Below are 24,305 nucleotides of genomic sequence, written 5' to 3' on the forward strand. Positions count from 1 at the left end.
CATGCACAGCAGGAAAACAATCTACTGGAGCATATTAATCACAAAGCCAAATCTCGCTCAAGAAGCCCCCTGAGCTAAAATTGTTGAAGAAAATGAGAGGAGCAAAAGGGAAGTCATGCATCTGTCCAGTTTTTACCTTGGCCATCAACTTTTACCCATGTTTGTTTGGTTTTTTTAAACAGCTAACTTTACACTTACAAATGTTATGACTGACACTATGCATACACTTGCAATGAAGTCAAAATTAGATATAGCATCAGAATGTTTACATAGCAGATCTGCTAGTAAACCTCATCAACTTTCATTTAAGGAACATTTACAAGACCTATTTACAGGAACCTCACCAAAAATGATCTCCTGAATTCTTAAGTTTTGAAGAGCTTTACTTTACAGTGACTACACCGACACTTCATAAAATTAGATGCCTCTCTATTTGTTTTGTCAATCAACAGAAACGCATCAAATCAATACAGGTACTAGAAAATATTTTATTTAGTGGTTTTGCACAAATTTTTTCCTTCAGGAGCCACTCAGGTATTGCCCAGTCACTACATGAGAAGGATATATATACACCTAGCCTGGTTACATTGTATTTCTGTAAATCAGAAGTCACTGATAGCTTGAAAAATCTGAGTTCCCACCAAGCTGTATGAACCCCTCCACATCCCAGAGTGTGAACGGATTTTAGAATTTCCTAAAAACTGTTAGGTGTTGGTAGTTTCTTGCCTTCAAGCTGCACGTGGCACAGCACCCAAAGCCTGGCCGCTCTCTGCATGTCGTATAGAGGACACCAGAGTCCCCTGCCCACCCTGACCTCGGTGCGGCCTGGGCAACCTGGACAAGGTTCCCCATGCCCACAGTGTACGAGGAGAGGTTTTGGGCTGGAACAGCCAGATTTACGCTGTGGGGGAAAACAATGAGGGACTGCATTTCTTCTCAGAAAGAGAAGTCAGGCACTGGAACGGGTTGCCCAGGAAGGTGGTGGAGTCACCGTCCCAGGGGGTGTTCAAGGAGAGGTTGGACCTGGTGCTTATGGACATGTTTTAGTGGGTGACATCGGTGGTAAGAGGATGGTTGGACCAGATGATCTCGGAGGTCTTTTCCAACACTAATGATTCTATGAAAACACAACAGCAGCTCTCACCCAGCGTCCCTAAATCCGCAGAAACCCCACACAAATGCCCGCTGCCCTCGCTGCCAGCAGCGGGGAAGCCGTTTCCCAACGCACGGATCACAACTCCGCAGCAGCCACAAGGCACACCAAACCCCTCCCGCTGTCACCGCCCCGGCCCTCAGCGCAGCCTCCGGTCGGCGGGGCGGGGCGGGGGCCTGCCGTTGAGGCCGCCTGCGCTGTGCCGTGCCCCGCCCCGGCCCGGCCCGGCGGAGCCAGGCCTGGCTCGCAGCGGCCGCCGCCATCTCCCGCTCCCCTCGCAGTGCCGCCGGCTCCTCGCCGCGCCTCACCTGCAGCGGCCGCACTCCGGCCGCCTCTCGCAGCGCTCCACCGGCAGCTCCCACAGCCCCGCGCAGCATTCGCGGTCCTCGGGCGGGGACGGGGACGGCGACGGGGACTGGGATGGGGAAGGGCCGGCGGCGCCGCTGCCGCCGCCTCGCTCCATGCCGGGGGTAGAGGGGGGCCGGTGCCCGCTGCCGCCGCCGGGGGGCGCCGGCGGTCAGGGAGAGGCGCCGCGGCGCCGCCCGCCATTTGCCCCGCCTCTCCCCCGCCGCAGAAGCCTTATGGCGGGCGCGGTGAGGTGGGGTCCGTGAGGCCTGAGGTGCGGGGCGACCGCATCGGCATCGCCCCGATGCGGCGTGATTTGGGTTTCAGAGACGGGCAGGTTGGAGGAGAGCCCTGCGGTCATCCAGTCCAACCGAGCCAAGGGTTGGGACTGCCGGCCCAGCTGTAAAAAATTTGTCACCAAAGTTGTGCAGTTGACCTCAGAAAACAACTGGTGTACAGTAGTTAACGAGTCTGCATACAGAAGATCCTCTCCTGAAAGTATCAACTGAGTTGTGCTGTTGTCATATTTTCTGTTGTGCATATAAAACATTTCTACACATTTAAAATCTTCAGAGCCATTTGGTATAGTTTAGACTTGCTGGTAATAGGTACACACACAAGATGTTTTCCATTTATTTATTTGTTTATTTTTGTAGTTTGTTGCTTACAATAAACGTATTCAATTCCTACTAGAATGCATTTTAGTCAAAAGAATGGGATTTCTGAAGCTGGCTGTAAAATTAGTGTAAATTCAATAATCTGCTTTGCAAATTTAAAATTATAAAGCTATTTACTGCAACTATTATATGCTACCTAACGTGGGCTTGGAGGCCAATAGAGGTAAAAAGGGTTCAGTTTTCCCTTAACTGAAAGACAGCGTTGTCACAAGACACATTGTTATAAACTGCAAAGGATTTATTTTGACTTAATTATTAGAAGTAATGCCACTGTAGCGGACAGGAGAAAGAGTATTGTTAAGTTAGCCCAGGGTCATCTTCACCCTTCCAGTTGCCAAAAAGAGTTTCCCATGCACTGCTACTGGCAGGAACATGGACACAGCGTCCCATGGGAGTCCACAAAGAGCAAATCTTGTAAGGATAATCAGCCTCAGTCATAAGCTTAAACCACTCTAGTCTGATACACACACAGAAGAAAATTAATATACTGACAGATGCGTAAAAGTAATAATAAAGGTACATGGGGTGATTTTATTGATGAGGGAATGGGCAAATGTAGCAGAGATAAGCCACAGGCTAAGTAGACAAATATAGTGCTTCTTGTATATATCCATCTGAAGAGCGAAGTGGGTAGTTTAAGGCAAAGCAAAATGTTGGTACAAGACCAAGCTGGGATAAACTACCCATGCCTAAAACATATGTCTGAATTTAGCGGGTTCCTGTTATGAGAACACTGCTGTTCTGGACTACAAACAAACACAAAAGGAATTTAAAACCAGCCCAACCCTAGCTTTCTGGGGAACAGAGTTAGTATTTGTTATTTACACATTGTACCGGAACTTAACAGACCAGTAACTTCTCTAATAACAGGCCAGCAAACTACAAACCTGACACCAAATAGTTATTTAAAACAAAGCAATGCAGAAGCACAATTTCTAGGCCAAAGAGTCTAAAGTTTAAGAGAAATGTTTCAATATTAAAGATAGAGGCAAAAAGGTAAATATTTTTTATGACTTCCTGATAATCATTTTTTTGCAGACTAATATGGAAGGTATGTCCATACTACAGTGCATAACTACCTTGAGTATTTGCTGTGCATACCCCAATCCGAATTAACACCTCCCCCATCCTACTGGAGACCTGAGGAACTCACAGCATCTCTTTGGATCTATGTTTGCAATCTGTAAATTCACCACCTCAGTTGACAGCATGACTGGGAGCTTCTTTTTTGCACTTAATACTCCTTCATGTACTGCACTGTTCCCTTTTTTGAGACTGTGAGTGATCACATGTTTGGTGACTATCTATAGACTCACCAGATTATGGAAAGTCCATTATATTTTATGGAAAGTACCATTCCTATACGTGTCCAATCTCTTCTTCATTATTATATAAATCAGTTCACATTTATTCTAGGATTTGCCCATACCAAGCAGGAACAAGTTACACTTCTTGCTGTTACCAGTAGGGTACCCAGAAAAGTCCCCTGGATAAGTTCAATTTAACATATATTTGTTTCCAGGAGATGTGAAGAAGACACTTTTCCAGGGCAGCAGTTTTCAAACCAGCATACTCAAATGGCAGGTATTCTCCAGCAGCTTTAGCGAGTTCGGTGCAAAGCAGCACATTTCTACTCCCTGTCTCAACTCGTGGTTTCAAGTACCAACACAAGGCATATGAAATTCTGCTGAGCTTATGACCCGCTTTTGCAAAAGCTACAGCCTCACACAGAATACGCTTTCATGATGGCTCACAAATGTTGAATTCAGGCTTCTTTTTCTTTCCCGCCCTCCCCCATACGTAGCTATACATTCACAGGGTTGCTCCAAAAGCCAGCAGCTAAGCAGGATGAACTGCCTGAACAGGCTTCCAGCAGGGGCACCAGCGTCAGCACCAAGTGTAGGGTGCAAACGTGGAGGCAGAGCTTGGAAGCCACGACTGGCTAAGCTGCTGTCTCGGCACACTGCCAGCAAGCCTGGGGAACGGAGCGGCACAGAGGACAGTGAACCAAATTTAGAGGTAGAAGCACTGGAAGCGCACAAGTGGAAACAAGGTTGGAAAATGTGGGCTAGGAGATACTCACACAAACATTCATGCTACAGTGAGAAAGGTGGTTTTTTTTTTTTGTTTGTTTGTTTTCATTTTTTTCTATCACAGCTTCTCACAACAGAAGGCAGGTGTTTTTTGTAAAGAAAAATGACATTTGCAAAGCACCTTCTGAGATGGGAACATTTGTGAACAGAAGCCTACATGGACATATAGAAGCCAGTATATTAGGTAAGGGGGTGCATGAGTTATGTTGGTAAACACCTCAGTGGATGACAATTGGTACGTGCCAGGCAGGTTTGGGAGCATCTCAACTACTCAGAACAAGGAACTGGTGATTTCTAGGGAAGAGCTTTATTTCTGTTTGACTCAAGCACATGCTGACCAGATTTGCCAGCCCACTGCTTAATGCAGGCCTTTTGGAAGCAAAAAGAAGAGTTTAATGGGACAAGCCAGCTGGTCAGTATAACACAACTCCAGCCTAACAACAAGGATTTTGTGACAAGTTCTCCTGGAGGTGTTGTATTTTTCCACATGCAGAGATGCTGTGAGGCTCAAGAGCAAAAGCTGAGTCTGACAATATCCATACTGGGATGTGCCATAGTATAACTGAGTTACAATGCAAAAGCTGGGAGTAAACTATCCTGTCCCGTTTCTTTACCTGGGCAGCTAAGGATTACACATACAAAAAAAAAATGTAAAAATCATTTAGCCATGCAGTACTGAAAAAATGATTACATAGTAAGAACAATGTAATGATGTAGAATGTGTCATGTGTCTCCATCTGTTGAGTTTGTGAGCTTCAGACTTTCTGTTTAAAGTCTTTGGACTTGTCTGTCATTTCTGATAACTTACTGCTTTGTAACAACTGACAGCAAGTGACTTGAAAAACACAGAATTCATTTCAGGTGTTTTAGTCATTACCAAGTGGTTGGAAATGTCTTTTACATACCCAAAGGAACAGCAGCAGCAACAGAAACATCCTGTTTGTTCCTTATTTTTCATCTGCATTTTTTTTTGTTAACATAAGGGCTAAAATTTGTGCAACCATGTCCAAAATGCTTTGTAACAGTGATTATTCCTTTATTTTGTCTGATGAAAGTTTTTCTGCAGAGCTGGCTGTTGTTTTTTAACTCCTCTCTTCTGCATTGTTTGCTGTGAGAGAGAGAGACTTTCCACAAGTTTGTTTCCCTCTCAGAATCACAGGATTTGGGGGATAATAATGTTGATCCATTCAAACTTTTTTTTCTCTACAGCCTGGAGACACTCTGTAAGAAAAAGCTGTTATGAACTATTTCCATGCGAGGAAATAGCTCAAAATAACTATTTCATCTCAGCTGCCTCACAGTAGCTCCTGTATGTACACTTTGATTTTAGGTTATGACTACATGAATGAGCTACCATGGAATAATAAGGGTGTGACTTCGCAAGATAACTACTACACCACAACACTGTTGGTTTACATGTTCCCACATGCAGTAAATATGAGGAAGTGTTTTTCCTCCTTCTCCCTTTCATTTAGGGATAACTATCTCCCGTTTTGCAAAGGTAACAGTGTAGACTGATGCATGTTATGGGTATCACTATTTATTCTGTCAGTCTTACAGCACTCCATTCTTTTAGGGAATCTTCACTGGAACTAATTTTAACTAAATTATTTAAAATTACTTACATTACAGTATTTACCTTCCAAGAAGATGGAAAGCACCGGGGCAGGACAAATACCAGTACAGACTACAGCTTTCTTATTTAAGTATCACCTGGCTTAGCCTTGGTGGCTTACATTGTTTAGTCTCATTTCGAAGACAGAATCACTTATGAGCCTGAAGACTGGTCTGTGACAATAGAGTTCTGCAGGCATCATTCGTCACTTGCAAATGACTGGCAGAGTCTGAAGTCTCTGGCACAGGCAGAATTACACCAGCAGATATTTCTGAAAAAGAGCATTTGAGCATTTTGCTTGCATTTGTTACTACAGAGTGATGCAAATTATGCAGAATGATAGTTACTCCTAAGGAATTCAATAAATACCCAAACACTTGCATGGCTGTTGGCAATTGACTTCAGCATTGTGTGTTTGGTGGGCAGGTGACGAGGGCTCTGCAAGTATTTGTGCCCAGTAAGACAATCACTTTTAACAGTGAATTACATGTCCTAGTGAGAGTTTTCAACAAGCATGCACACCTTGAGTTGTCAGTAAAACAAAAGTGGAGGAAAACCAGTCTTCCTCTGCTTGTTCCACCTCAGAGACTGATGGGTGCTGGCAGTGGAGCAGGTCTTAGATGATGCTGACAGCTGGCATCCTCCAGTCATCTTCCATCAAGCTTGAACGGGCACATTGTTCAAGCCTACACATATTTAGCAAACTTTAAGAGTCATAGCATATTTCTAAATGTGACACATAATTTGAAGATGTCTGTAAATTGTTGCTGCTGCCAAAAGTGGTGATCTTGCCTTTCTTCCCACACTCCCTGTCTCCCCGTGTGGTGACATGAGGACATGTGGCCACACAGACACCCAGCAAGTTTATCCCTCTGGTATATTTTCAGGCAGATCAGTGCAGTTTGCTCTTTGGCCAGCCAGGTATTAGTGCTGGCACAAGTGTGCAAGAAGGAGGAATGAGGAGGAGAGGAAAAAGCCCATCCTTTGGGAGCAGCCCATGCCGACGAATTTATGCTGGCAGGCGGGCAGCAGCCGGGTGAGGCACCCCCTTCTTGCAGACTGAAACACGTCTCCCTCCCTGCTGGCGTCGTTCAGATCTCCGGTGTCGGTAAAAAGGCAAAACAGCACTAGAAACGCACATGCAAGGAAAAACAAACTGCTTTTCTGGGTGTGTGCTGCTGCCCGGGTGGTGGCGCGCTGTTCTGTGCAATCGGGACGTGCTCACACTTAGCGCTGCAGGTTGTATAGGGTGTGGAAGAGAAAATAATTTGGAGAAATACATTACGGTATTAATTTGGATGCCAAAGTTGGCTCACAGATTTTATGTCTTTAAAAATTAGCTACCTTCTCAGCTGCTTTCATCTTTATATATTGCAAGTAGTTCTCCTATTTTGAATAAGAAACTGGTATGGAATTTCATAACATTTCATATTTTATGAGTTCACATGCAAGAGTCATCTCCTTGTTTGAAACAGCTTAGACCGTGCATCCAAGGTAAATGAAACACATTATATAACAGGTCATTCATTTTTATTCTTTTCTTCTAGGAAAAAAAAAAAAAGTGAGTATTTGTAAAATGTAAAGACATCTTTAAAGACAGTTTTTTAAGCACTGGTCTGAAAGTTTGCTAACAAAAGCTGATTTCTGCTGATTGTGCCATGGCCTCACTCCTGATACTGGGTTAATAACGGGGCTAATTATAATTACTAAACCTGTAACTGCAGCCTGCAATTGCAACTCAGGTGACCTGGAACACATTGCAGTAATAATCAACTCTTGCTAATTTGAAAATCCCTGCCTAAAATCGGATTCAAAAATCAAAACCTATGCACTGTATAGACACAAGTATAGCTGGTCTTATAATCTTGATCTGTCATTTGGTAGCTATAAAATCCAGCTGAAAATACAAAGAGCAAATGCAGAATGAAACAGGTGAAATTAAGTGATGGAGATACTGAAATAAGCAGGAGAGAGGCAGCCTTTGAAGTGGTATCAGCTAAAGTACTGCATGAAAGAGTCAGTATGTCCCCACAGCTTTGAAGTTTTAGAGTGCTTATGAGAGAGTTTGTTTTCAGTATGCCCCGGTGGTGACTCCTACACTTTAGGTGTCTCTGGAAGGTTGACAAGCACTGATGGAGTCACTTATACCTGCCCCTTCAGCTGATGCAGAAGGGCATATCACAGGGAGAAAATAGAGATCACAATTACTCTATTTCTTTAGTGTTTTCTGCTTTGGTTCCAGTAATGGTGTGCCCTTTCCTATGTGGGCAAAGGAGGCAGCCGTGGAAAGTCACAAGTGAATACTACTCCCTGCTCCATCTACCACAATAAGAGTAGCTGCACTGCCTTTGTTCCAAATATCCAAGCAAAAAAGTTAAAGGATGAAAAAAGTCCAAACAGTATTTGTCTTGCAATGTAACATGCATATTGTTTTGTGTTCCATCTATCAGAACAGCATAAACAAACAAGAGAGGTGGTGCATGTGATTCTTTCATAGCTATAAGAATGCACCTCCCGAAAAAAAAAAAAAAAAAAGGAAGTAGCTCTCATTTTAAATCCAAGAGGTTTGGGTCATTTGGAGAACATGACAATTCAGAGGGGAAATGTCAGGGTAATTTTACTCATGCCCATGTGCTTAGCAGCATCTTGCCATTGCTTAGTCTGGGAAATTTCACAGGGCAGCCACACAATACCTTCCATAGATCTGTTTTTCTGCTCCCATAAACACAGACTCCTAGGCAAGTCTACCTGAAATGGTGTAAAAGCCTCAGGTAACAGCAGTGGCACAGGAGATTCAGCTGAGAATTGTTGTAAAGCACAATGGAATAAGACTATCAGTCTGCAAAATGTGAGCATCTGTCTTTCACAGCTTCATCTGTACACTGCTCAGGAAAATAATTGCCAGATACGAAAGTGTGCGGCAAGACAGAAAAGCTCTTTTCTTCCAAACAGGTATTCACACAGAGCCACTGCCTACAGATCAAACCCTAAATTACTATTATATGTTATCTGCAGATTATCTGCCCTCTCTTGTAGGCCTACACTACAGTCTGAGGACAGACCACAGCAAAGGGTGAGAGGTGCGAACATGGAACCAGCCTGCACCAGTTACTTTAAGGTTAGTACCCTCATGCATTGCATTAGGAGAGGTAAAAATAGTACATGGCACAGAAACTAAGGTGTATTTACAAGACATACACTTCCAGCAGAAGGAAATTTGAACAAAACCATGTCTGATCCAGACAAGTACAGAGCAAAGCAGATCTTATTCTCCTCTGCACTGGAAAGTGCATTTGGGGGGATGATTCAGGGTGCTACCTGCTGCTGGCCAGGGCCTTTCCTGGGTGCTTCCTGCTCACTGCCACAGGGCAAATCAGCCCTCTCACTCTGTGTCTAGCAGTGCAGATGTACTGTCTCTAATCCCTGTCTTTCATGTTGAGACACACTGCATCTATCACAGCCATACCCTTAAGCTGATATTTATTCTTACATTTGAGCCTTAATTGTTAAATGGATGCATGCAAACAACTAAGGGCATTTTTAGACAAAATATTGGTGGTGATACATGATGTGATACTGTCCCCTGTGGTTATCTCTGCTGAATCATCTCGGGTTGTGATTCTGTTTTTGTGTTGCTTTTAGTCATCTTGGGTACTCTGGTTTACACTTGCCAATCCTTCATCCTCCCAACAATATCGTTAATGATCTCAGGCATTTAAGGAAGCTTTGACTGAAGTTCATGGGCCTGTTTCCCCTACAAAGAGCTGTTTGCATAATAAAAAGTACTGTCAAGCAAAACATGATTTTTCTTCCTGTAGTTAGCAAATCAGACAGAGTAAAAATAAAATGCTTTATTTATTTTAGAGATCTTTAGATTTTTCTGAGCATCCAGCTTCCTTTTAAACGGAGTAATTTGAATTGTAATTTGAATGCTTTGCCAGACTCTGCCTAGATTCTTTTCCTCGGTCTGGATTGAATCTCTTCTCCCAAGAAGTTTTAACATTTCCAGAGCAGACTTTGAACAAAGCTAAATAACCTAAATATGGAGTTTCATGGAGTGGTATTGAGTAGTAAATAGTTGTGTTAGCACTGACTATTATGAGCTACTGCAGCTCTACCATCTGCTTGGTAGATGTTGCAGGAGGCATGATCAATACCTAAAATAATTGTCAGCGCAGACCCTGATGCAATGTAGACATAATGGCCCTGCAATGTACCTCCTAGGGCAATGTACCTCGCAGACCAGGACGTGGCATCAATATCATCTTCTGTCAGCAACCTCGACTCTGGCAGTCTGCAGATCCCCTCTGGCCTTGCAACCAGCCACAAGAGGGATTTGCTTAGAAGGATGCTGGGGCCTTTTCTGTCCGACACTGCCTCAGCATGGACAGCAGGCTGTGCTGGGGGTGAATGGAGTGGCAGGCTGCATTTGCACACTGGGAATCACTCCTAAACCGAGCTGCCCTGTGTAGGCACCTGATGTTAGTCCTGAGGCTGCAGAGGAAGGAAGGGGAAAACAGAGAAGGAGGGAAAGGCTATTTTGAAAAGCATCATAGACAACAGGATGGCAAAATCATTAAAAATAGCACAAGGAAACTGGAGGCAGAGGTGTATGTGGATATTATGAAGGAGCTTCCATATTAAGGAATACCAGGTTTGTGAGTTTAAGGCATATATTTGTATTTTATAGAATTGTCCATTAAGAGGGAGATTGGCTTACAGCAATAGGCTGACGCTCCAACAACAAGCACATCCTCAGGAGGATCAGAGCCTGCCCTGAAATCACTGGGAGCTGTGAAATCTTTGGGAGAAGACCAAAGAGCCTACTGGCACCATTTTTGTCCCAGGACTCTGCCCTGAACTTGCCATATAATGCAGGCTGAAAGGCCACTAGCTGGAGCTGGCTCAAAACCACGGAGCAGTGCCCCAGTGAGGCGCAGCCAGCGCAGAGCTGTCAAGACTGCCACAGGTGCAGGCTATGGATCAACAGCCCATGGCCCACATGTTCCAACCTCCCCTCTGAATATAAATCCTCCACTCTAAATATAAAAATGGATCCAGGAAGAAAGAAGACTCGAGGATCCAAAATGTGGGAAGGTTTGGTGGAAGACACAGACTAATCTTTATCGATCTCTCTAGGTGTGTGAGGTGGAAAAACAAATTGCCTAGAAATAAAACATTTGAGGGAAAAAAATACAACTACACTAAGTAGACTGTGCGACAGAGCTTGGAAAGACAGGAAACTTCTCAGAAGAGAAGCTGCACAGCTGCAAACAATGTGCAACACCTGAAAAACGCTGCAACAGTTGCAGAAAGATATATAAACAATTTGCACTAATTTGCAGTCAGGACAGAAAAAAACAAAATACCTAACAATTAGGAAAACAAGGCGTGATGGGAAGGCAGTGGAGTGAACAACCAAGAACACTAGCTAGAGCTAAATCTGACCTGAGAAAACTGCTTCTTTCACTGGTGATGGCATTCATGCAAATTGCAAATTAAACACTGATACTCAGGCATACACTGCAGCTAAAAATGTAGCTGCTGAATAAGAGAGAGAGGAAAAAAAATGAGAAAGGCAAATATGGAAATTCATGATAGCAAAGAAGACAATTCAATTGTTTGTCTCTCTCAAGATATCAGTTTCGTTAGTAGGAATTAAAGTTAGGAACTGATTTGTTTCGTACACTTATAAAAAAATAGTTAATATAATCTTTTCATTTTGTTCTGTTTTCTTCTGACAGCCATTTGTACTGTGCATATGTAGAGGAATGAAGAAAACAAACCAACCAACCAACCAAACAAACACCACCCTGGCATCAGTATATCTTTAGCAGCAGAATATGACTGGCTGAGTAAGCTGTGGAACACCAGATAATTGCCCAGGGATTCCTCCTCCCAGAAGGATTCCTCTCTCTAGTCATGAGAATAAAGCTCAAAGCACAGTGTAAACAGCCTTTAACATTATAAATATTTATTAAAAAAAAAAAAAAAAAAGGATTACAGATTCTGACTGTGGTCCTTGGGGGTAATCAAGTAGGAGATATTCTTTGTGGTAGAAGCAAATTAGAAATTCACAATATACGGAAAGGAGAAATAAAATGGTGTGCTTCCCAATACACAGTGACTGTTTTCTTTTCCCTGGATATTACTGTGTGACTAAATAACAGAATGTAAACAGGGAAGTAAAGATTCATAAGAGACACCTGATAAGACGCACGCTTTCAAAAGTATTTGAGAATTGTACTTTAAAATGATAGACTTTTACAGCGTGAGTAGTTTACTTAGATAACCCAGTGTCAGAAGTAATGAGGAATAAATTTGCAGAGATCACAGCAAAAGATGAGACTCTGCAGACACTTTGAAGGTCACCCTAGTAAGGCAGCTGGGGAATTGCGCAGAGCCCATATTACTTGTTCAATTCAGAGATATGTGTCATTGATGACTTCCTACTTTAAGGTAATAAAATGATGCTGGTGCAAAGATTAAGCAGGCTTCTGAAAAACATGGGGAGGTCACACACAGCATAACAAACTATAAAAGAGAGGTCCACAGAGAAATAAAAAGTATGAAACTTGTAAAAGGTACTGATGTGGACAAAGGAGTGTATTCGTGGAGTTCAGGACATATAGAAGGAAATTCTAAAGTAATTACATCCTGGGAAGACAGTGCTATGATGATCTGTCACTAGGCTGAAATTACATTATCAGAGGCTCTATTAACAAATCATCTCACAGAACACCATAAATCTGTATTTGTCAAACAAAAACCTTTAGCATTGATGGGTCTATTAATAGTTCATTCTAAGAGGTCAGGATTTTAAACTAATAGTGGGGCATTAAAGAGCTAAACAGGAAATATGCATTCCCAGATATTATCCAAAAAAGTGTTTGCTGGGAAGTGTGATAAAGGAGCAAGTAGATGTTTCAAAGTTTGGCCTTCGATGCAGGATCCAGGCTTGGCACTGCTGAACTTCGGAATTGTACCTTAAAAAACAGAAGGTCTCCAGGGTAAGTGTTAATTAATATAAAATAGTAACCAGAAATTTTCATTTCACCAAGGCAACAGAAAGTGTAACTGACACCAATTAATTTATAAAGAAAAATCCCGGTGCCTGGAGCTGCTGCCAGCAGGCCAGCCCTGGGGCCGGACCAGGCCGCTCAGGCAGGCAGGGAGCCCGCACAGTCCCGGGCAGCTCGGGCAGCTCGTGCCCCCCCTCACCTCTGCTCTTGGGGAGAGGTTTCCCAGTGCCAGGCTCTCATCTTCCCACCGTGCCCCACTGAGAAGAGCCCAGGTCAGGCTCTCTGGCAGCTCCCCATGGGCACAGGTGTGCTGCTGGGTGCTCCCAGCCCTGTCCTTTCTCCAGCCACAGCTGGGCCTCATCTCCTGGCCTCATATTTATGGTCCGAGCTGTGAGTCTGGCTGCAGGTCTGCATGAACCATTCCCCTTGTAAACAGCTTTGCAGAAAGAAAAAAAAAATCTGAAAGATAAATATAGAAAGCTGTATTTTTTCTTAGTATTAATTCCATGTGTATATACAGATTTTATTTGAGCATTTGGAAGCACCTTGCTAAACAGGCCTATAAATAATCACACCCTCTCATTTCCCATGGCAAGCGTGATCTGCGGCACAGAGGAATTCAAAGTCACATGCTACAGCACTGCGGCCAGCAGAGTGAAGAGAGCTGCTGTAAGATAATAGGAAAAGATGGCTCAGTGCTCTTCCAATGAGATCAGTAAAAAAAAAAAAATCAGCATGCACTTCAGTGAACAGTAGGAAACAGGCTGGAGGGAATAAATCTCCTGCATGTCCAAGGCCAGCTCAGGTGACATGCGTGTGTGAAAAAAAATCTTAAAAGCAACCCTGTGCCTGCAATGCTGAAAGAAAAGCCACCCAACAGCCAAATGGCACAAAGATTGTAGATCAGTGCTGCTTGTGGCTCTGTGGTATTATGCAAAGCTTTATATTTTGGAGTTTTCTGTCACTTGAGCTGCTGCTTACACAGATTTTGCTGTCGTGATTGTGTGTGGTCATGTGCAGCAAAGGCCTTTGTTACGGTACTGCCACCTAAAGTTATGAAACAGAGAAAGAGAAAACACTCATAATCCATCAATAGTGTGCCCTCCTCAGCTGCAAAATTAATAAAACTGCTTTTACATTAAAAATTCCTTGCTGATACGATGAAGGTGAGAAATTCGCAGACAGCCTGTAAAGGGTTTATCGTCAGATCACCTTGGCTCACAGACAGCTTTTTTATTAGAGTGCAACAGAAATTTTGTTGATGATGTATGCACTGCGAAGTCAGAAGGCTGTGAGAAAGAGTATATTAATCTACTGGGAGCACGAATTTACATCACCTTCAGGTGCTCAGCATGCACTCTACATGGAAAAATCTCCATTACATAGAGGTAGAGAAGTGCAGGAAGTTTTAGCAGAGAGCTTCTAGCTGTAAAATAACCTGGTTTGCACTGGCTGGCTCATCTCTCCTGATGTGGCCCATCCTTGAGGAGCCTGAAGAGGCAGGGAGGACAGCATGATGCGCTGATTGCAGCCGTGGTGCAGGCTGCCAGCAAAGTACTGGAGGCACATTTAAAAAACCCATATGTGCCTCCACGTGGCACCTGTGAATAAGGGCAGCGTCCCAGCCATCCTAGGGCAAGAACACAGAGATTTCATTTGACCATGGTCATGGAGGAGAGGCTGCAGAAGGGGCACACTCCTTTCTTTCCTTGATTTTCTCCTGTCCACTGCCAGTTCTGACAGTCTCTTAAGAGGCTGCTGCTTACGGCCGTCCAACAGAGGGCTATGAATGCACTCTTCACAGGGCACCAGTGAGCTCCTCACCCCCTCCATATGGCTGCTCTGTGGGTTTATTGCCTGGCAAAGTCTCTTCAGACCCATTGATACAGGTCCCTGTTCATCAGCTTCACATCCCAAATCAGATGTCACTTACCCGATTCACAAAAAAGAGGATCATATATTCTTATTTAGTGTATATTTAGTATCTGTGGCAGAGTTTGGAAAACTCACAGGACTGTCTCTCAGTTCCTTCTAATCAGTGAATAAAATCCAGGCTTGACTTAAGCTTAGATCACTAGCCTTATGAAGGAATTAAACTATTTGTGGGTATTTTTCTCATTAGATTTCTCCAAAACTGACAAAATTAGGAGCTGATATATTTAGTGCATGATTCACATTGTGCTTTCATTTCCATTTTCTCCAGTCATCTGAGCAGAGGACAACATACAATTGTGCAGTCTCAGATCATTTCTTTCTTTCATGAAACTTTAAATTTCTTCCAACTCTATTATTATATATGATATATTATTATGCAAAATGGACTTATAAACATTACTATTTCCCAAACCTAAAATTAATTTATGTTTCTTTGCACTGTATCTCTATAGAAAGAACAAAGTGATAGCGTTTAAATTGAACCCCATTCAAAGCTTTCATAACTATTCTAGTTTACCTTACAGTTTTGTAAGTTACTGCAGATAACAGTTGTAAGAAGTACCAAAAAAAAGATGTAATACTGACACTTTGCTAAGGACTGTTATTTTTAATTACATCTGTATCAACCTTACAGTGGAAAATTGCTGTTGTCACAGTAATTTCATCTAGCTATGACCAAAACCAAATTGGTGTTATGAATGTATATATACATATATATATATACTCATGTTTTCTGCTGCTTATTGCATAGCCCATTAAAACAATGACAGATTGATTTGTGAAATAGTCAGTTGGTGTTAATGCAGAAACTGTAGTGCTCTATCTAGGAGAAAAAAAATTATCTGAGATAGTACTACTTATGTAATATGAAAACGTTATTAATTTTTAGAATGGTAAAAGTCTTTTAAAAAATCTTGATTGAATCATCCAGCAGTGAAATAATTAAAGATTCATATCTCCTCATACTTCAAGTAATCACTGCTGACTGCCATGTATTGTCAAAACATGCCAAGTAGCATGCATTAGTGATGATTCATAGTCTCGCCCCTTCTTGCACACAAAACCATACATGCAGACAAACACACACATATGCACACACAAACTCCTATAAACGTAAACATGACTGTTAAAAGTGACATAGGAATCAAGTGCAGGAAACAATTTCCTAGACTGAACTGTCAGTTTTGGCCTTTTGAATGCTTTGAATTTTATTTTTATTTATTTATTTTTATTTATTTTTTCTCTGAACTGGTGTATTTAAACACAGAACCTAATTATAGATTATATCTGATTAATATCAATCTTATTTCTCTGTCCTCCTGAGGGAAAGGCTGGATCTTTCTACTTTTATTTAAGGAGAAGATTGAGAAAGCTGCAAAAGCAAACAGAGAATAGAAACACAGAGTCACAGAATGGTTGGGGTTGGAAGGGACCTTAAAGACCATGCAGTTCCACCCCCCTGCCATGGGCAGGGACACCTCCCACTAGACCAAGTTGCCCAAAGCCCCATCAAGCCTGGATATCATGCTTTTGACTTTTGGCTGCATTTGCTACTGGTTTCTTTGCAAAGTCCCTCAGGAGAAACAGAGGTAATACAGAGTTATACTTAATGTAAAGTTCAAACAAGAATTCCTTATAGACACTGGTCTTGATAAAACACTACACATCACTGCTACTGAATCACACTAGCCTTTGCAATGGAGGTTCAGCAGCTAAAACACTGAAAAAGACACTGGAATTGCAATTAAATCTATTTCTGTTGCTCCAAAACTCACTTATCTACAACACAGCTGATAGTCTACCCTAACCAGTTACAGTGTCTTACATGTGGACTAACTGTACTTGTGAAAAAAGCGTTGCACAGGTATCTACATTAGCTCCGCTGGCTTTTTAATATCCGTCATTTTCAAGGAGATTTTATGTTTTTTAATCGTTGCCTGAAAACCTGACAGAGTGAACTGCTTACAGAAAAACATACCTAACATGGAAGAAAAGACTGATACAGCTTTGCCTGGATCTGAGTCTCTATATACAAAGCAATTTGGTAAACAAAGCAGAGAAGGATACCAGCTTCCTGATGGCTGTTATTTCATTTCTCTCTTATGTTCTGTTAGGTTTGGTTCTTTCTCAGGTGGATGCTTCTGCTACAGCAGGATCCCTTCTCTTCACACGCACACACAAAACATCCTCTGAGATGCTCCATAGGAGTAGGACATACACACCTTCCAGGTTTTACATGTGCCCTGCCTCACACGGCACATCCCGTGCCCCAGTGAAGTCCTCCAGGATGACTGCAATACAAACAATAATCAGTAACAACTTCCCTCTCACCCATAAGTGCCAGCAAAACCTGCACTGCCATGGCTCCGTGTACACTGCCAGGCAAGGCAGCTGCCCTGGCCTCTTCTGCCTGCCTCTCACGTGGATGGTGGCAGCAGGAATTTCTCCCCTTCTTGTGATACTGCTGTCCACACATCTGTCCATGTGCAACTATCAGTGATATCAGATAGCCCCTTATCTTATCAAAACACAGGAGATAATTCCCTGATATACTTATTCTGCATGGGCTCTTCTCTTCCTCTACACATTATGCATAAGCTGACTTTTGCAATTCCATCTGCAAACAAGGGCTAGGACGGAAGCAGAAATTCTGCAGCTATCCCTGCCAGCTATCTTATCTGAAATCAAGTGTTTTAGATAGCAAAAATATTTCCTGATAAGTGTCTGCAATGAAATACTAACATTCACTTACAAATAATGTTATGCTACAGGAAGAAACAAACTGTAAAAGGGACAATGTACAATATTTCTTAGCGCTGCTCCATTATACATGGTTTCTGCAATCAGACCTCCATTTGAGCCCTTTGGGGTGTTGATCCCCTTTAACTTTCACTAGAAACTCATTGAATATGACAGGGTTAAGGCCTACAGGCTTTAAAAAGCTCCTGGTACCATTCAATTTTTCAGACAGGGATTAAAACTACTGCAGGCAGTAGCAAAGTGGTAAATATTGACTCAGCAGTAAATAAAATCAGTCCATTGAGGTGGAGTGTACAATATGTGGTGGAGGAAGAGTCACGAGAAAGCATTATTGCTCTTGGGCAGATTAAACAGTTTACATCACGAAACCACATGCTGTTTCAGGAAAGTCACAGTCTTCATAAAACCCAGTGACAATTTACAGTCACAGCAAAATTAAAACAAGGAAATTGTGCCTTTTTTTTTTTTAATCTAGTTGAAAAGTTATATTTTTCAGCTGCAAAATGGATGAAGCTTCATAGTGATGGACTACCCGTCAACCTACTTTAATATATCTTAAGAAACGCATGTATAACTTTTAGATCCTGTCAACCCATAGCTGCAATGTCATTTTCTACTCAGCATATAGCAGCCAACTGTGAATTTAACACCAGGCTAAAATTTTACTGTCTTAGTTATTAGTCTGAGCTTTTTTTTTTTTTTTTTTTTTTTTAATGTTTCTGCAAAGCTATGAATAGATAGGATTTGAATGCCATCAAATGGTGGAAGGAATTTGCAGTATGACAAAGATCAGCTCTCCTTGATCTGATTGCTCTTCCTTTCTCTTCTCTACTTTACTGTGGGTGATAAAAACAGGGTATAAAAAAATAATAATAAAGAAGCAAGTGTTCCTAACTGAATAGGCACACTGTGTATGTGTATATGGATGCCCGAGGGGAGGAACTTGGCTCCTTTTTTGATATGTAGCAAGCAAAAAACCAATTAAATAACTCCTGAACTTGCCTTGTATTTTAACACTGCTGGAAGAAAAAGAAAAGGAGAAAGAAAAAGAGAAATAAAGGAAAAGGAAAAGGAAAAGGAAAAGGAAAAGGAAAAGGAAAAGGAAAAGGAAAAGGAAAAGAAAAAGAAAAAGAAAAAGAAAAAGAAAAAGAAAAAGAAAAAGAAAAAGAAAAAGAAAAAGAAAAAGAAAAAGAAAAAGAAAAAGAAAAAGAAAAAGAAAAAGAAAAAGAAAAAGAAGAAGAAAAAGAAAAAGAAAAAGAAAAAGAGAAAAAGACTAGCTCACAAAGTGGTTTCAATGTAGAAGGGAGTGTGTGCTTTTGAGAGAGAAATGTGTTATATCTGAGTTACACTGCCAAAGGAGAGAACAAAAGACTGATGTGTTTGGCATTTTTCTTTCCCAATATTTGAATGGCTGTCTGCTTGAAGCTGTGAATAGGTATGAAGTAATTATCTCTGTCCTCTGTCAAAACATCACACCTCTCTCCTATGAGGTTAAAACATAAATGTAAAGAAATAAAAGGTTGAAAAAAAAGCATAAAGTCTATTTTTCAGGCTATCCTGTGAATATCTTATGCCATTTTAAAGGCCTAGATAAAAACATCTGCATGTGATAGATTTGTGGAGACATGCTCTTACTGAATTTGGAAACACACACAACCAAATGCTTAACACAGATGTGAAAGGCACAGTAAAGCAACTGCTTTATTCCTCAAATAAGTTTTTCAGGGACACCTATAAATGGTGTTATCCTTTTAAATATGATATGGAAAACATATGTGAAACTTCAAAATATCTAATAGAATACTGTTCTTTAGAAAAGACTGGCAGAATGAATATTCATTATGTGCATGCAGACATGTCTACATATTTAAATATCATTTAAAAATTACTTTTCACAGTAAACTAAACTAAATAAATAAATATTCGCTATTTTTATACTGAACCTGAAATCTACTATATCTTTGAGAAAAGAATAGATTTACTGAATAATTTAGGGTTTATATAAAAAGGACATACATTCTGGTAAATAGCACTGCATAATGCATATTTTAATAGCCTTTCCTGTGCGTATCAAATCACACACTACACATGAGCAGCCTAATCAGAGTTCAGCATCAGTAGGTGAACTGTCTGAGGAACTTCTCCAGGGCCAAATGGAATCTCCCAGGTCCACACAAGGAATGGACCAGCTGAAAAGGCATCTCTGTATGGGTGGTGGGAGCCTTGCTCAGTCTTTTCCAGGACACTGAGTCTTGCACCGTGTAATGAAAAGCACCCTGTGAAAACTGAGACTGAAGAAATTTAAAAAATTGACTGATCTGTTTGGAAATTGGCACCATTTAGCAGTTGCAGAGTGACAGGACTCCTAGAGGCCATGCAGGATCCTTCTGGATTTCGCTGGTGTTCACTTTGCACAGCAGTGCCATAATGAAGCCCTGCCATCCTCGCTGCCACCTGCCCACCCTCGCCTGGCCCCTGGCCCTGATGCTCTCTGCTAGGAAGGAGCCAAATGCAGACCGGCTGCATGGAGTGGGGCAAGACTTGGGGCTCCCCACCTGTGCTTTGAAGGACCCCTGTTAGGAGCTTAGAGGCAGGGGTGTGGGGAACAGAAGGCAGGGGCAAATGGCCTGGTCCAGTCTTCCCACCAAGCTCACTGGTTCCAGGTAAACTGGGAAGAACAAACTGAGCTTTCAAGGAACCAGTAAAGGACATAAAAAAAATAATAATAATAATCCTAATTTCTATTTTCTAAATTACTGGTAGTGACTGGTGATTAAAGAGTGGACAGCTAACGTATTATACAGCAGCCTGTGTGTGATTTTCTTCAAAAGCAGCTTTAATCTCAGTCTATGAAATGAATGCAAAACTCTGAATATGAATGGGAATTCTAAAAGCTTGTTAATTGGCAACCGTTCATTTGCAAACCTAAAGGATCTAATTTCCAAGGCTTTTGCCTTGGAAACAACTACTGAAAACATTCTGAGCTTATAAAATGGAAGCCTCACCAAAAGCCAAATAAAAGATGAATTGAATAAATAAAAACATCTTCACTAATATCTTTTACCTAAGGATACCAGTCAGCAAGTATCTCCTTCAACAAGTAAAAGGTTCTATCAGATCACAGATGTAGGAGAAAATGTACTGCACTGCAAATGTTAAGAGAAGTGACAACAATGTGAACTGTTACAAAATGTCTTTCACCAAAAGAAAACAGAACAAAAAAAGAAGCAAATGTCACTTTAACCTGGAGGCTACAGATGTAAACACAGGGTACAGAAGAAATCAACAAAACAAGCTGCTTTAAAAGAAAGGTTTCACAAAATGGTTGGCTGTTTAGGGCCATACTACTAAATGTCAATGTTTATATATTTATACATTTTATGTGCTGTGCTGTGTTTTCACTCTTTTTACGTTGCTAAAATTCTTGAAAGCTCAAGAAGAGAATCAAGTACTCCTTCGCGTCATTCCCACTTGGGCAATGAGGGTGACCTCCAGAGCTTTGGGAAGTCAGTCAGGGATCTTCCTCTTAACCTCACTAAGGTCAGGATTTTGCCTTTGGTTTCCACATCCCTGCAGAAAGATCATAGGCAAGAAAGACAAAGTCAAAGAGTACATGAAGCGGAACAGTTGTTCCTTGCTAGAGTGCGTTGTTTTACAAAGTAGTAAGTTACAATATAATGAATTCCTTTTGATAAGAAAGAAAAAAAAAAAAGGGAAAAAAAAAAGGAAAAAAAAAAGCTACGTACCTGTAGATGATTTTTAAGAAATTAGGGGAGAAAACAACATTCACTAGTACTGTTGACAAACTCTAAATGTGCCACTTAAAATGTCAGCTTCTTTCAAAGCTTCCTGTGTATCATTGACATAAGCAAGCTCACTGCTGTTAATGAGTGACTCATGGATATTTATTGCAGAGAAAGAACACAAAATATGTCATTGCATTTGTGCAAATGAAAAAATTTACAAATCTGCATCGATTTTCTACCACATTACACCTAAGAATACCGTTAACTTGGATTTGCTTTGCACAAGTGCAATTTTCATTTTAGACGAGACATGTAGGAACATCACTTAAAAATCTCATTTGGACTTCTTCAGGCCTTATTAGTGAAATATAAGCAAGATGTGCCTTAGCAAGACTAAGGCATGATGTGTTTGTATACACCTGGTACACTGCTTTTTGGAGCATTTAAAGTTCTGATTGTTACTGAAAATGTAATGCTTTGTCCAATAATCCAAAAAGCTGTACATCATTCACTTCCAAGCTCTTCTACGCATGCACAAATGCTGCAGTTCTGGCAGTATTTCAGAAAGGCCACAGCCACTGTATGTTACCTTAGGAAGTGACAGTGTTTCCCATCTTATGCTATTCTGATACTGAGCATATTTTATATGTCTCCCCTTTAAAAAGCCAAAGGTGAGAACTGAGTGAGCATGTGCAGCAGGAGTTGTGAATGATGGGAATCAGCAGCTTTGCCTGTGAGAACTACAGCTCCTGGGAGACTATAAAACAGAATATTTACTGATGTCAGGGGCAAAACAATGAAAAGGACCCAACCTTGGTATTTTGCAATCCTATAGGGCAAATTTAGTGCCTTTCCCATTTCTTAGACACTTTTGAGTGGGAAGAAAAATAGACAGCTTTTTGGACAAACTGTTTGCTCGGAAGAAGGTGAGAAAAATATGCAAAATGACCAAAAAGCATAAGAAAACATTTTCTTGGTGGTTATCAACTTTATGAGATTTTTTTTAACCTTCTAATCACTGTCAGGGTTCGAAACTCCAAGCAAAACCTGTTTGTTGTTTGTTTGTTTCGAAAAGATGAGGTATAAATATGCTTTGAATTGTATTCAAACATATTTATTTCCTGTAGCATGACAATGCACAGGCCAGAGCTGAAATTTATCAGTGCCCAACAATGCATTCACTTTGATATAATAAAACATACCGTTCATATTCTGTCTGTAGCTGAATTCACAGATGTTGCAGGAAAAGTGACAAGGGGCACCGCATGGAAGAACATGTGCACAAACCCTGCTTCTGTTGGCTGCCCTTGCTGTTCCCCAGGCTGAGAAGTGGAAAATGCACAGCAGCAGCTTCACGGATTGGCAACGTGGAGTGACAGCTCCTGTGCAAGAGCTGACTGCTGACAGCAAAGGGTGGGAAGGGAAAGGTGGTGGGGCTGGAGCCAGAATATGGATGTATGTGCCTGGCAGGCCATTGTATAGGCTCTCACTCTGTCACAGAAGAGAACAAAAAGGCAACATCCATTCTGTTACGCAATAAAGCAAACAAACTAATCTGGACAGTCACAAAGACCAAATCTAAATAGAAAGGAAATGAGAAGTTCCTTATTTTCTTGCCATATCAGCATGTTACGGTATGTCAGCTGTAAACATATCATACTATGTTGTAATTAGATGTAGGTTAAACAGCACTTACCAGTAAAACTTTTGCTTTCACTTTTTTTTTTTTTTTAATTAGTGTTCTGAATTTCCCCTTCTTCCTGATTCTTCATCAGACTGAGGTCTGGGATTGCTTTCTCCTGTCACCCTGGTACCTCACCATGCTGCAGATCATATGCATTTTACTCCTGAGGAGTAATTATGTAGTTCTGCAGGATTTCTGACCTTTTCTCTCCGGCATATTCTGGAACCATTCTCTGGGGAAGGAGTATTGGCTGGCTGCAACCAAGGCTGGACTGGTTCACAGACTGGGCCCAGAAGGGGATGGCTGCGCTGAAAAACACAAAAAAAGGCCCCTGACAGGGCTCAGCCACAATTCACTTCCTTGCTCAGGACCAGTGAGAATTTTGGTACCTTAAAAATCCATTAGGGTTGCTCTATTAGATTCTGCAGTTGAAAGAAGGATAAGATCATCTGTCTGTGATCATCACTCCTGGCAAGGATAAGATCAATTTGGTTGGACTCACTGGTAATTTGATATGCTTTTTGATCCCTTCCAAAACAAAAAAGTGATTAGGGTGACAGTTTATCGCTAGCATAAGAAACATGGACCTTTGACGGAATGTCTATGTACATACAGTGAAAAATGGGAATTTTCTTCATGTCAGAAGACTAAATAGGAGAAATCTTTCCTTTATTTGCATGAAATACTTTATAATTTTTAATACGTTATAGTGAGGTGCTTCTCAATATGATTTTTGAAGGATGCAAGGCCTGCATTTATTTAAATGTGTGAGACCTGTGCCCCAAGGTTGACCTTGCTTACAAAAGTACCAGGAAAGTAACCCAAGAAGCAAAATCACTGTTACAGATGCGTGGTATCGCCTTGCAGAGGTCAAGGGACGATACACCACGCTTTGTCTGCACGTTACCAGGTGGTTTTGATTTTGCACTATTTCCCGGAACAAGAGGCTCTAACGATTCTCGATAGCGCGAGAATGCAAGTCACTGCGGGCGCTGCAATTCACGGCGGAGAGGACCAGCACAAACAGCGCTGGTGTTGCTCTGGGACACAGAGACGGGCGGCTCCAAACCACTGACGGGGGCAGGGGACGGAAGCAGCAAGGCGTGAAGCACCCCCAGCGCCGCGCTGACAGACCCCGTCATCATCACAGCCCTCGCAGCGCGCATGTGCAGCGGCTGATGGCCGCCCGGTGTCGGGCAGGCGGCGGGAGGGATCTCGCGAGATCCCGCCCGCCTCTCGCGAGAGCCAAGCGCTCTGCGGCGGCGGGCGGGCGGC

General features: G+C 41.8%; 1 protein-coding gene and 2 long non-coding RNA genes across 5 annotated transcripts in view; 1 reads left to right on the plus strand and 2 right to left on the minus strand.

Moving 5' to 3' along the window:
- The window catches only part of DTWD2 (DTW domain containing 2), a 96,291-nt gene extending 94,241 nt beyond the window's left edge, over window positions 1–2,050 (minus strand). Inside the window, exon 1 of the mRNA XM_066988419.1 lies at window positions 1,462–2,050. Within this exon, the coding sequence (XP_066844520.1) occupies window positions 1,462–1,616 (155 nt within the window). The 5' untranslated portion in view covers window positions 1,617–2,050. The remainder of the gene's footprint in view (window positions 1–1,461) is intronic.
- Window positions 2,051–3,796: 1,746 nt separating this feature from the next.
- On the plus strand, window positions 3,797–14,589 carry LOC106048360 (uncharacterized). Its single transcript, XR_010827788.1, has 3 exons — window positions 3,797–4,285; window positions 8,920–9,001; window positions 11,628–14,589. It is a non-coding gene; the product is annotated as an uncharacterized lncRNA (long non-coding RNA).
- Window positions 14,590–19,549: 4,960 nt separating this feature from the next.
- Window positions 19,550–24,302, minus strand: LOC106048361 (uncharacterized). 3 transcript variants are annotated; one of them, XR_001214141.3, is made up of 3 exons: window positions 23,420–24,302; window positions 22,549–23,338; window positions 19,550–21,170 (listed from the first exon to the last, which is right to left on the minus strand). It is a non-coding gene; the product is annotated as an uncharacterized lncRNA (long non-coding RNA). The 3 variants fall into 3 exon arrangements; XR_010827787.1 differs by having other exon boundaries at window positions 22,549–22,837; window positions 23,231–24,243; XR_001214142.3 differs by having other exon boundaries at window positions 22,549–22,837; window positions 23,043–24,243.
- Window positions 24,303–24,305: the final 3 nt, after the last annotated feature.

The sequence above is a fragment of the Anser cygnoides genome, chromosome Z (assembly GCF_040182565.1).
Source record: "Anser cygnoides isolate HZ-2024a breed goose chromosome Z, Taihu_goose_T2T_genome, whole genome shotgun sequence".
Lineage (NCBI taxonomy): Eukaryota > Metazoa > Chordata > Aves > Anseriformes > Anatidae > Anser > Anser cygnoides.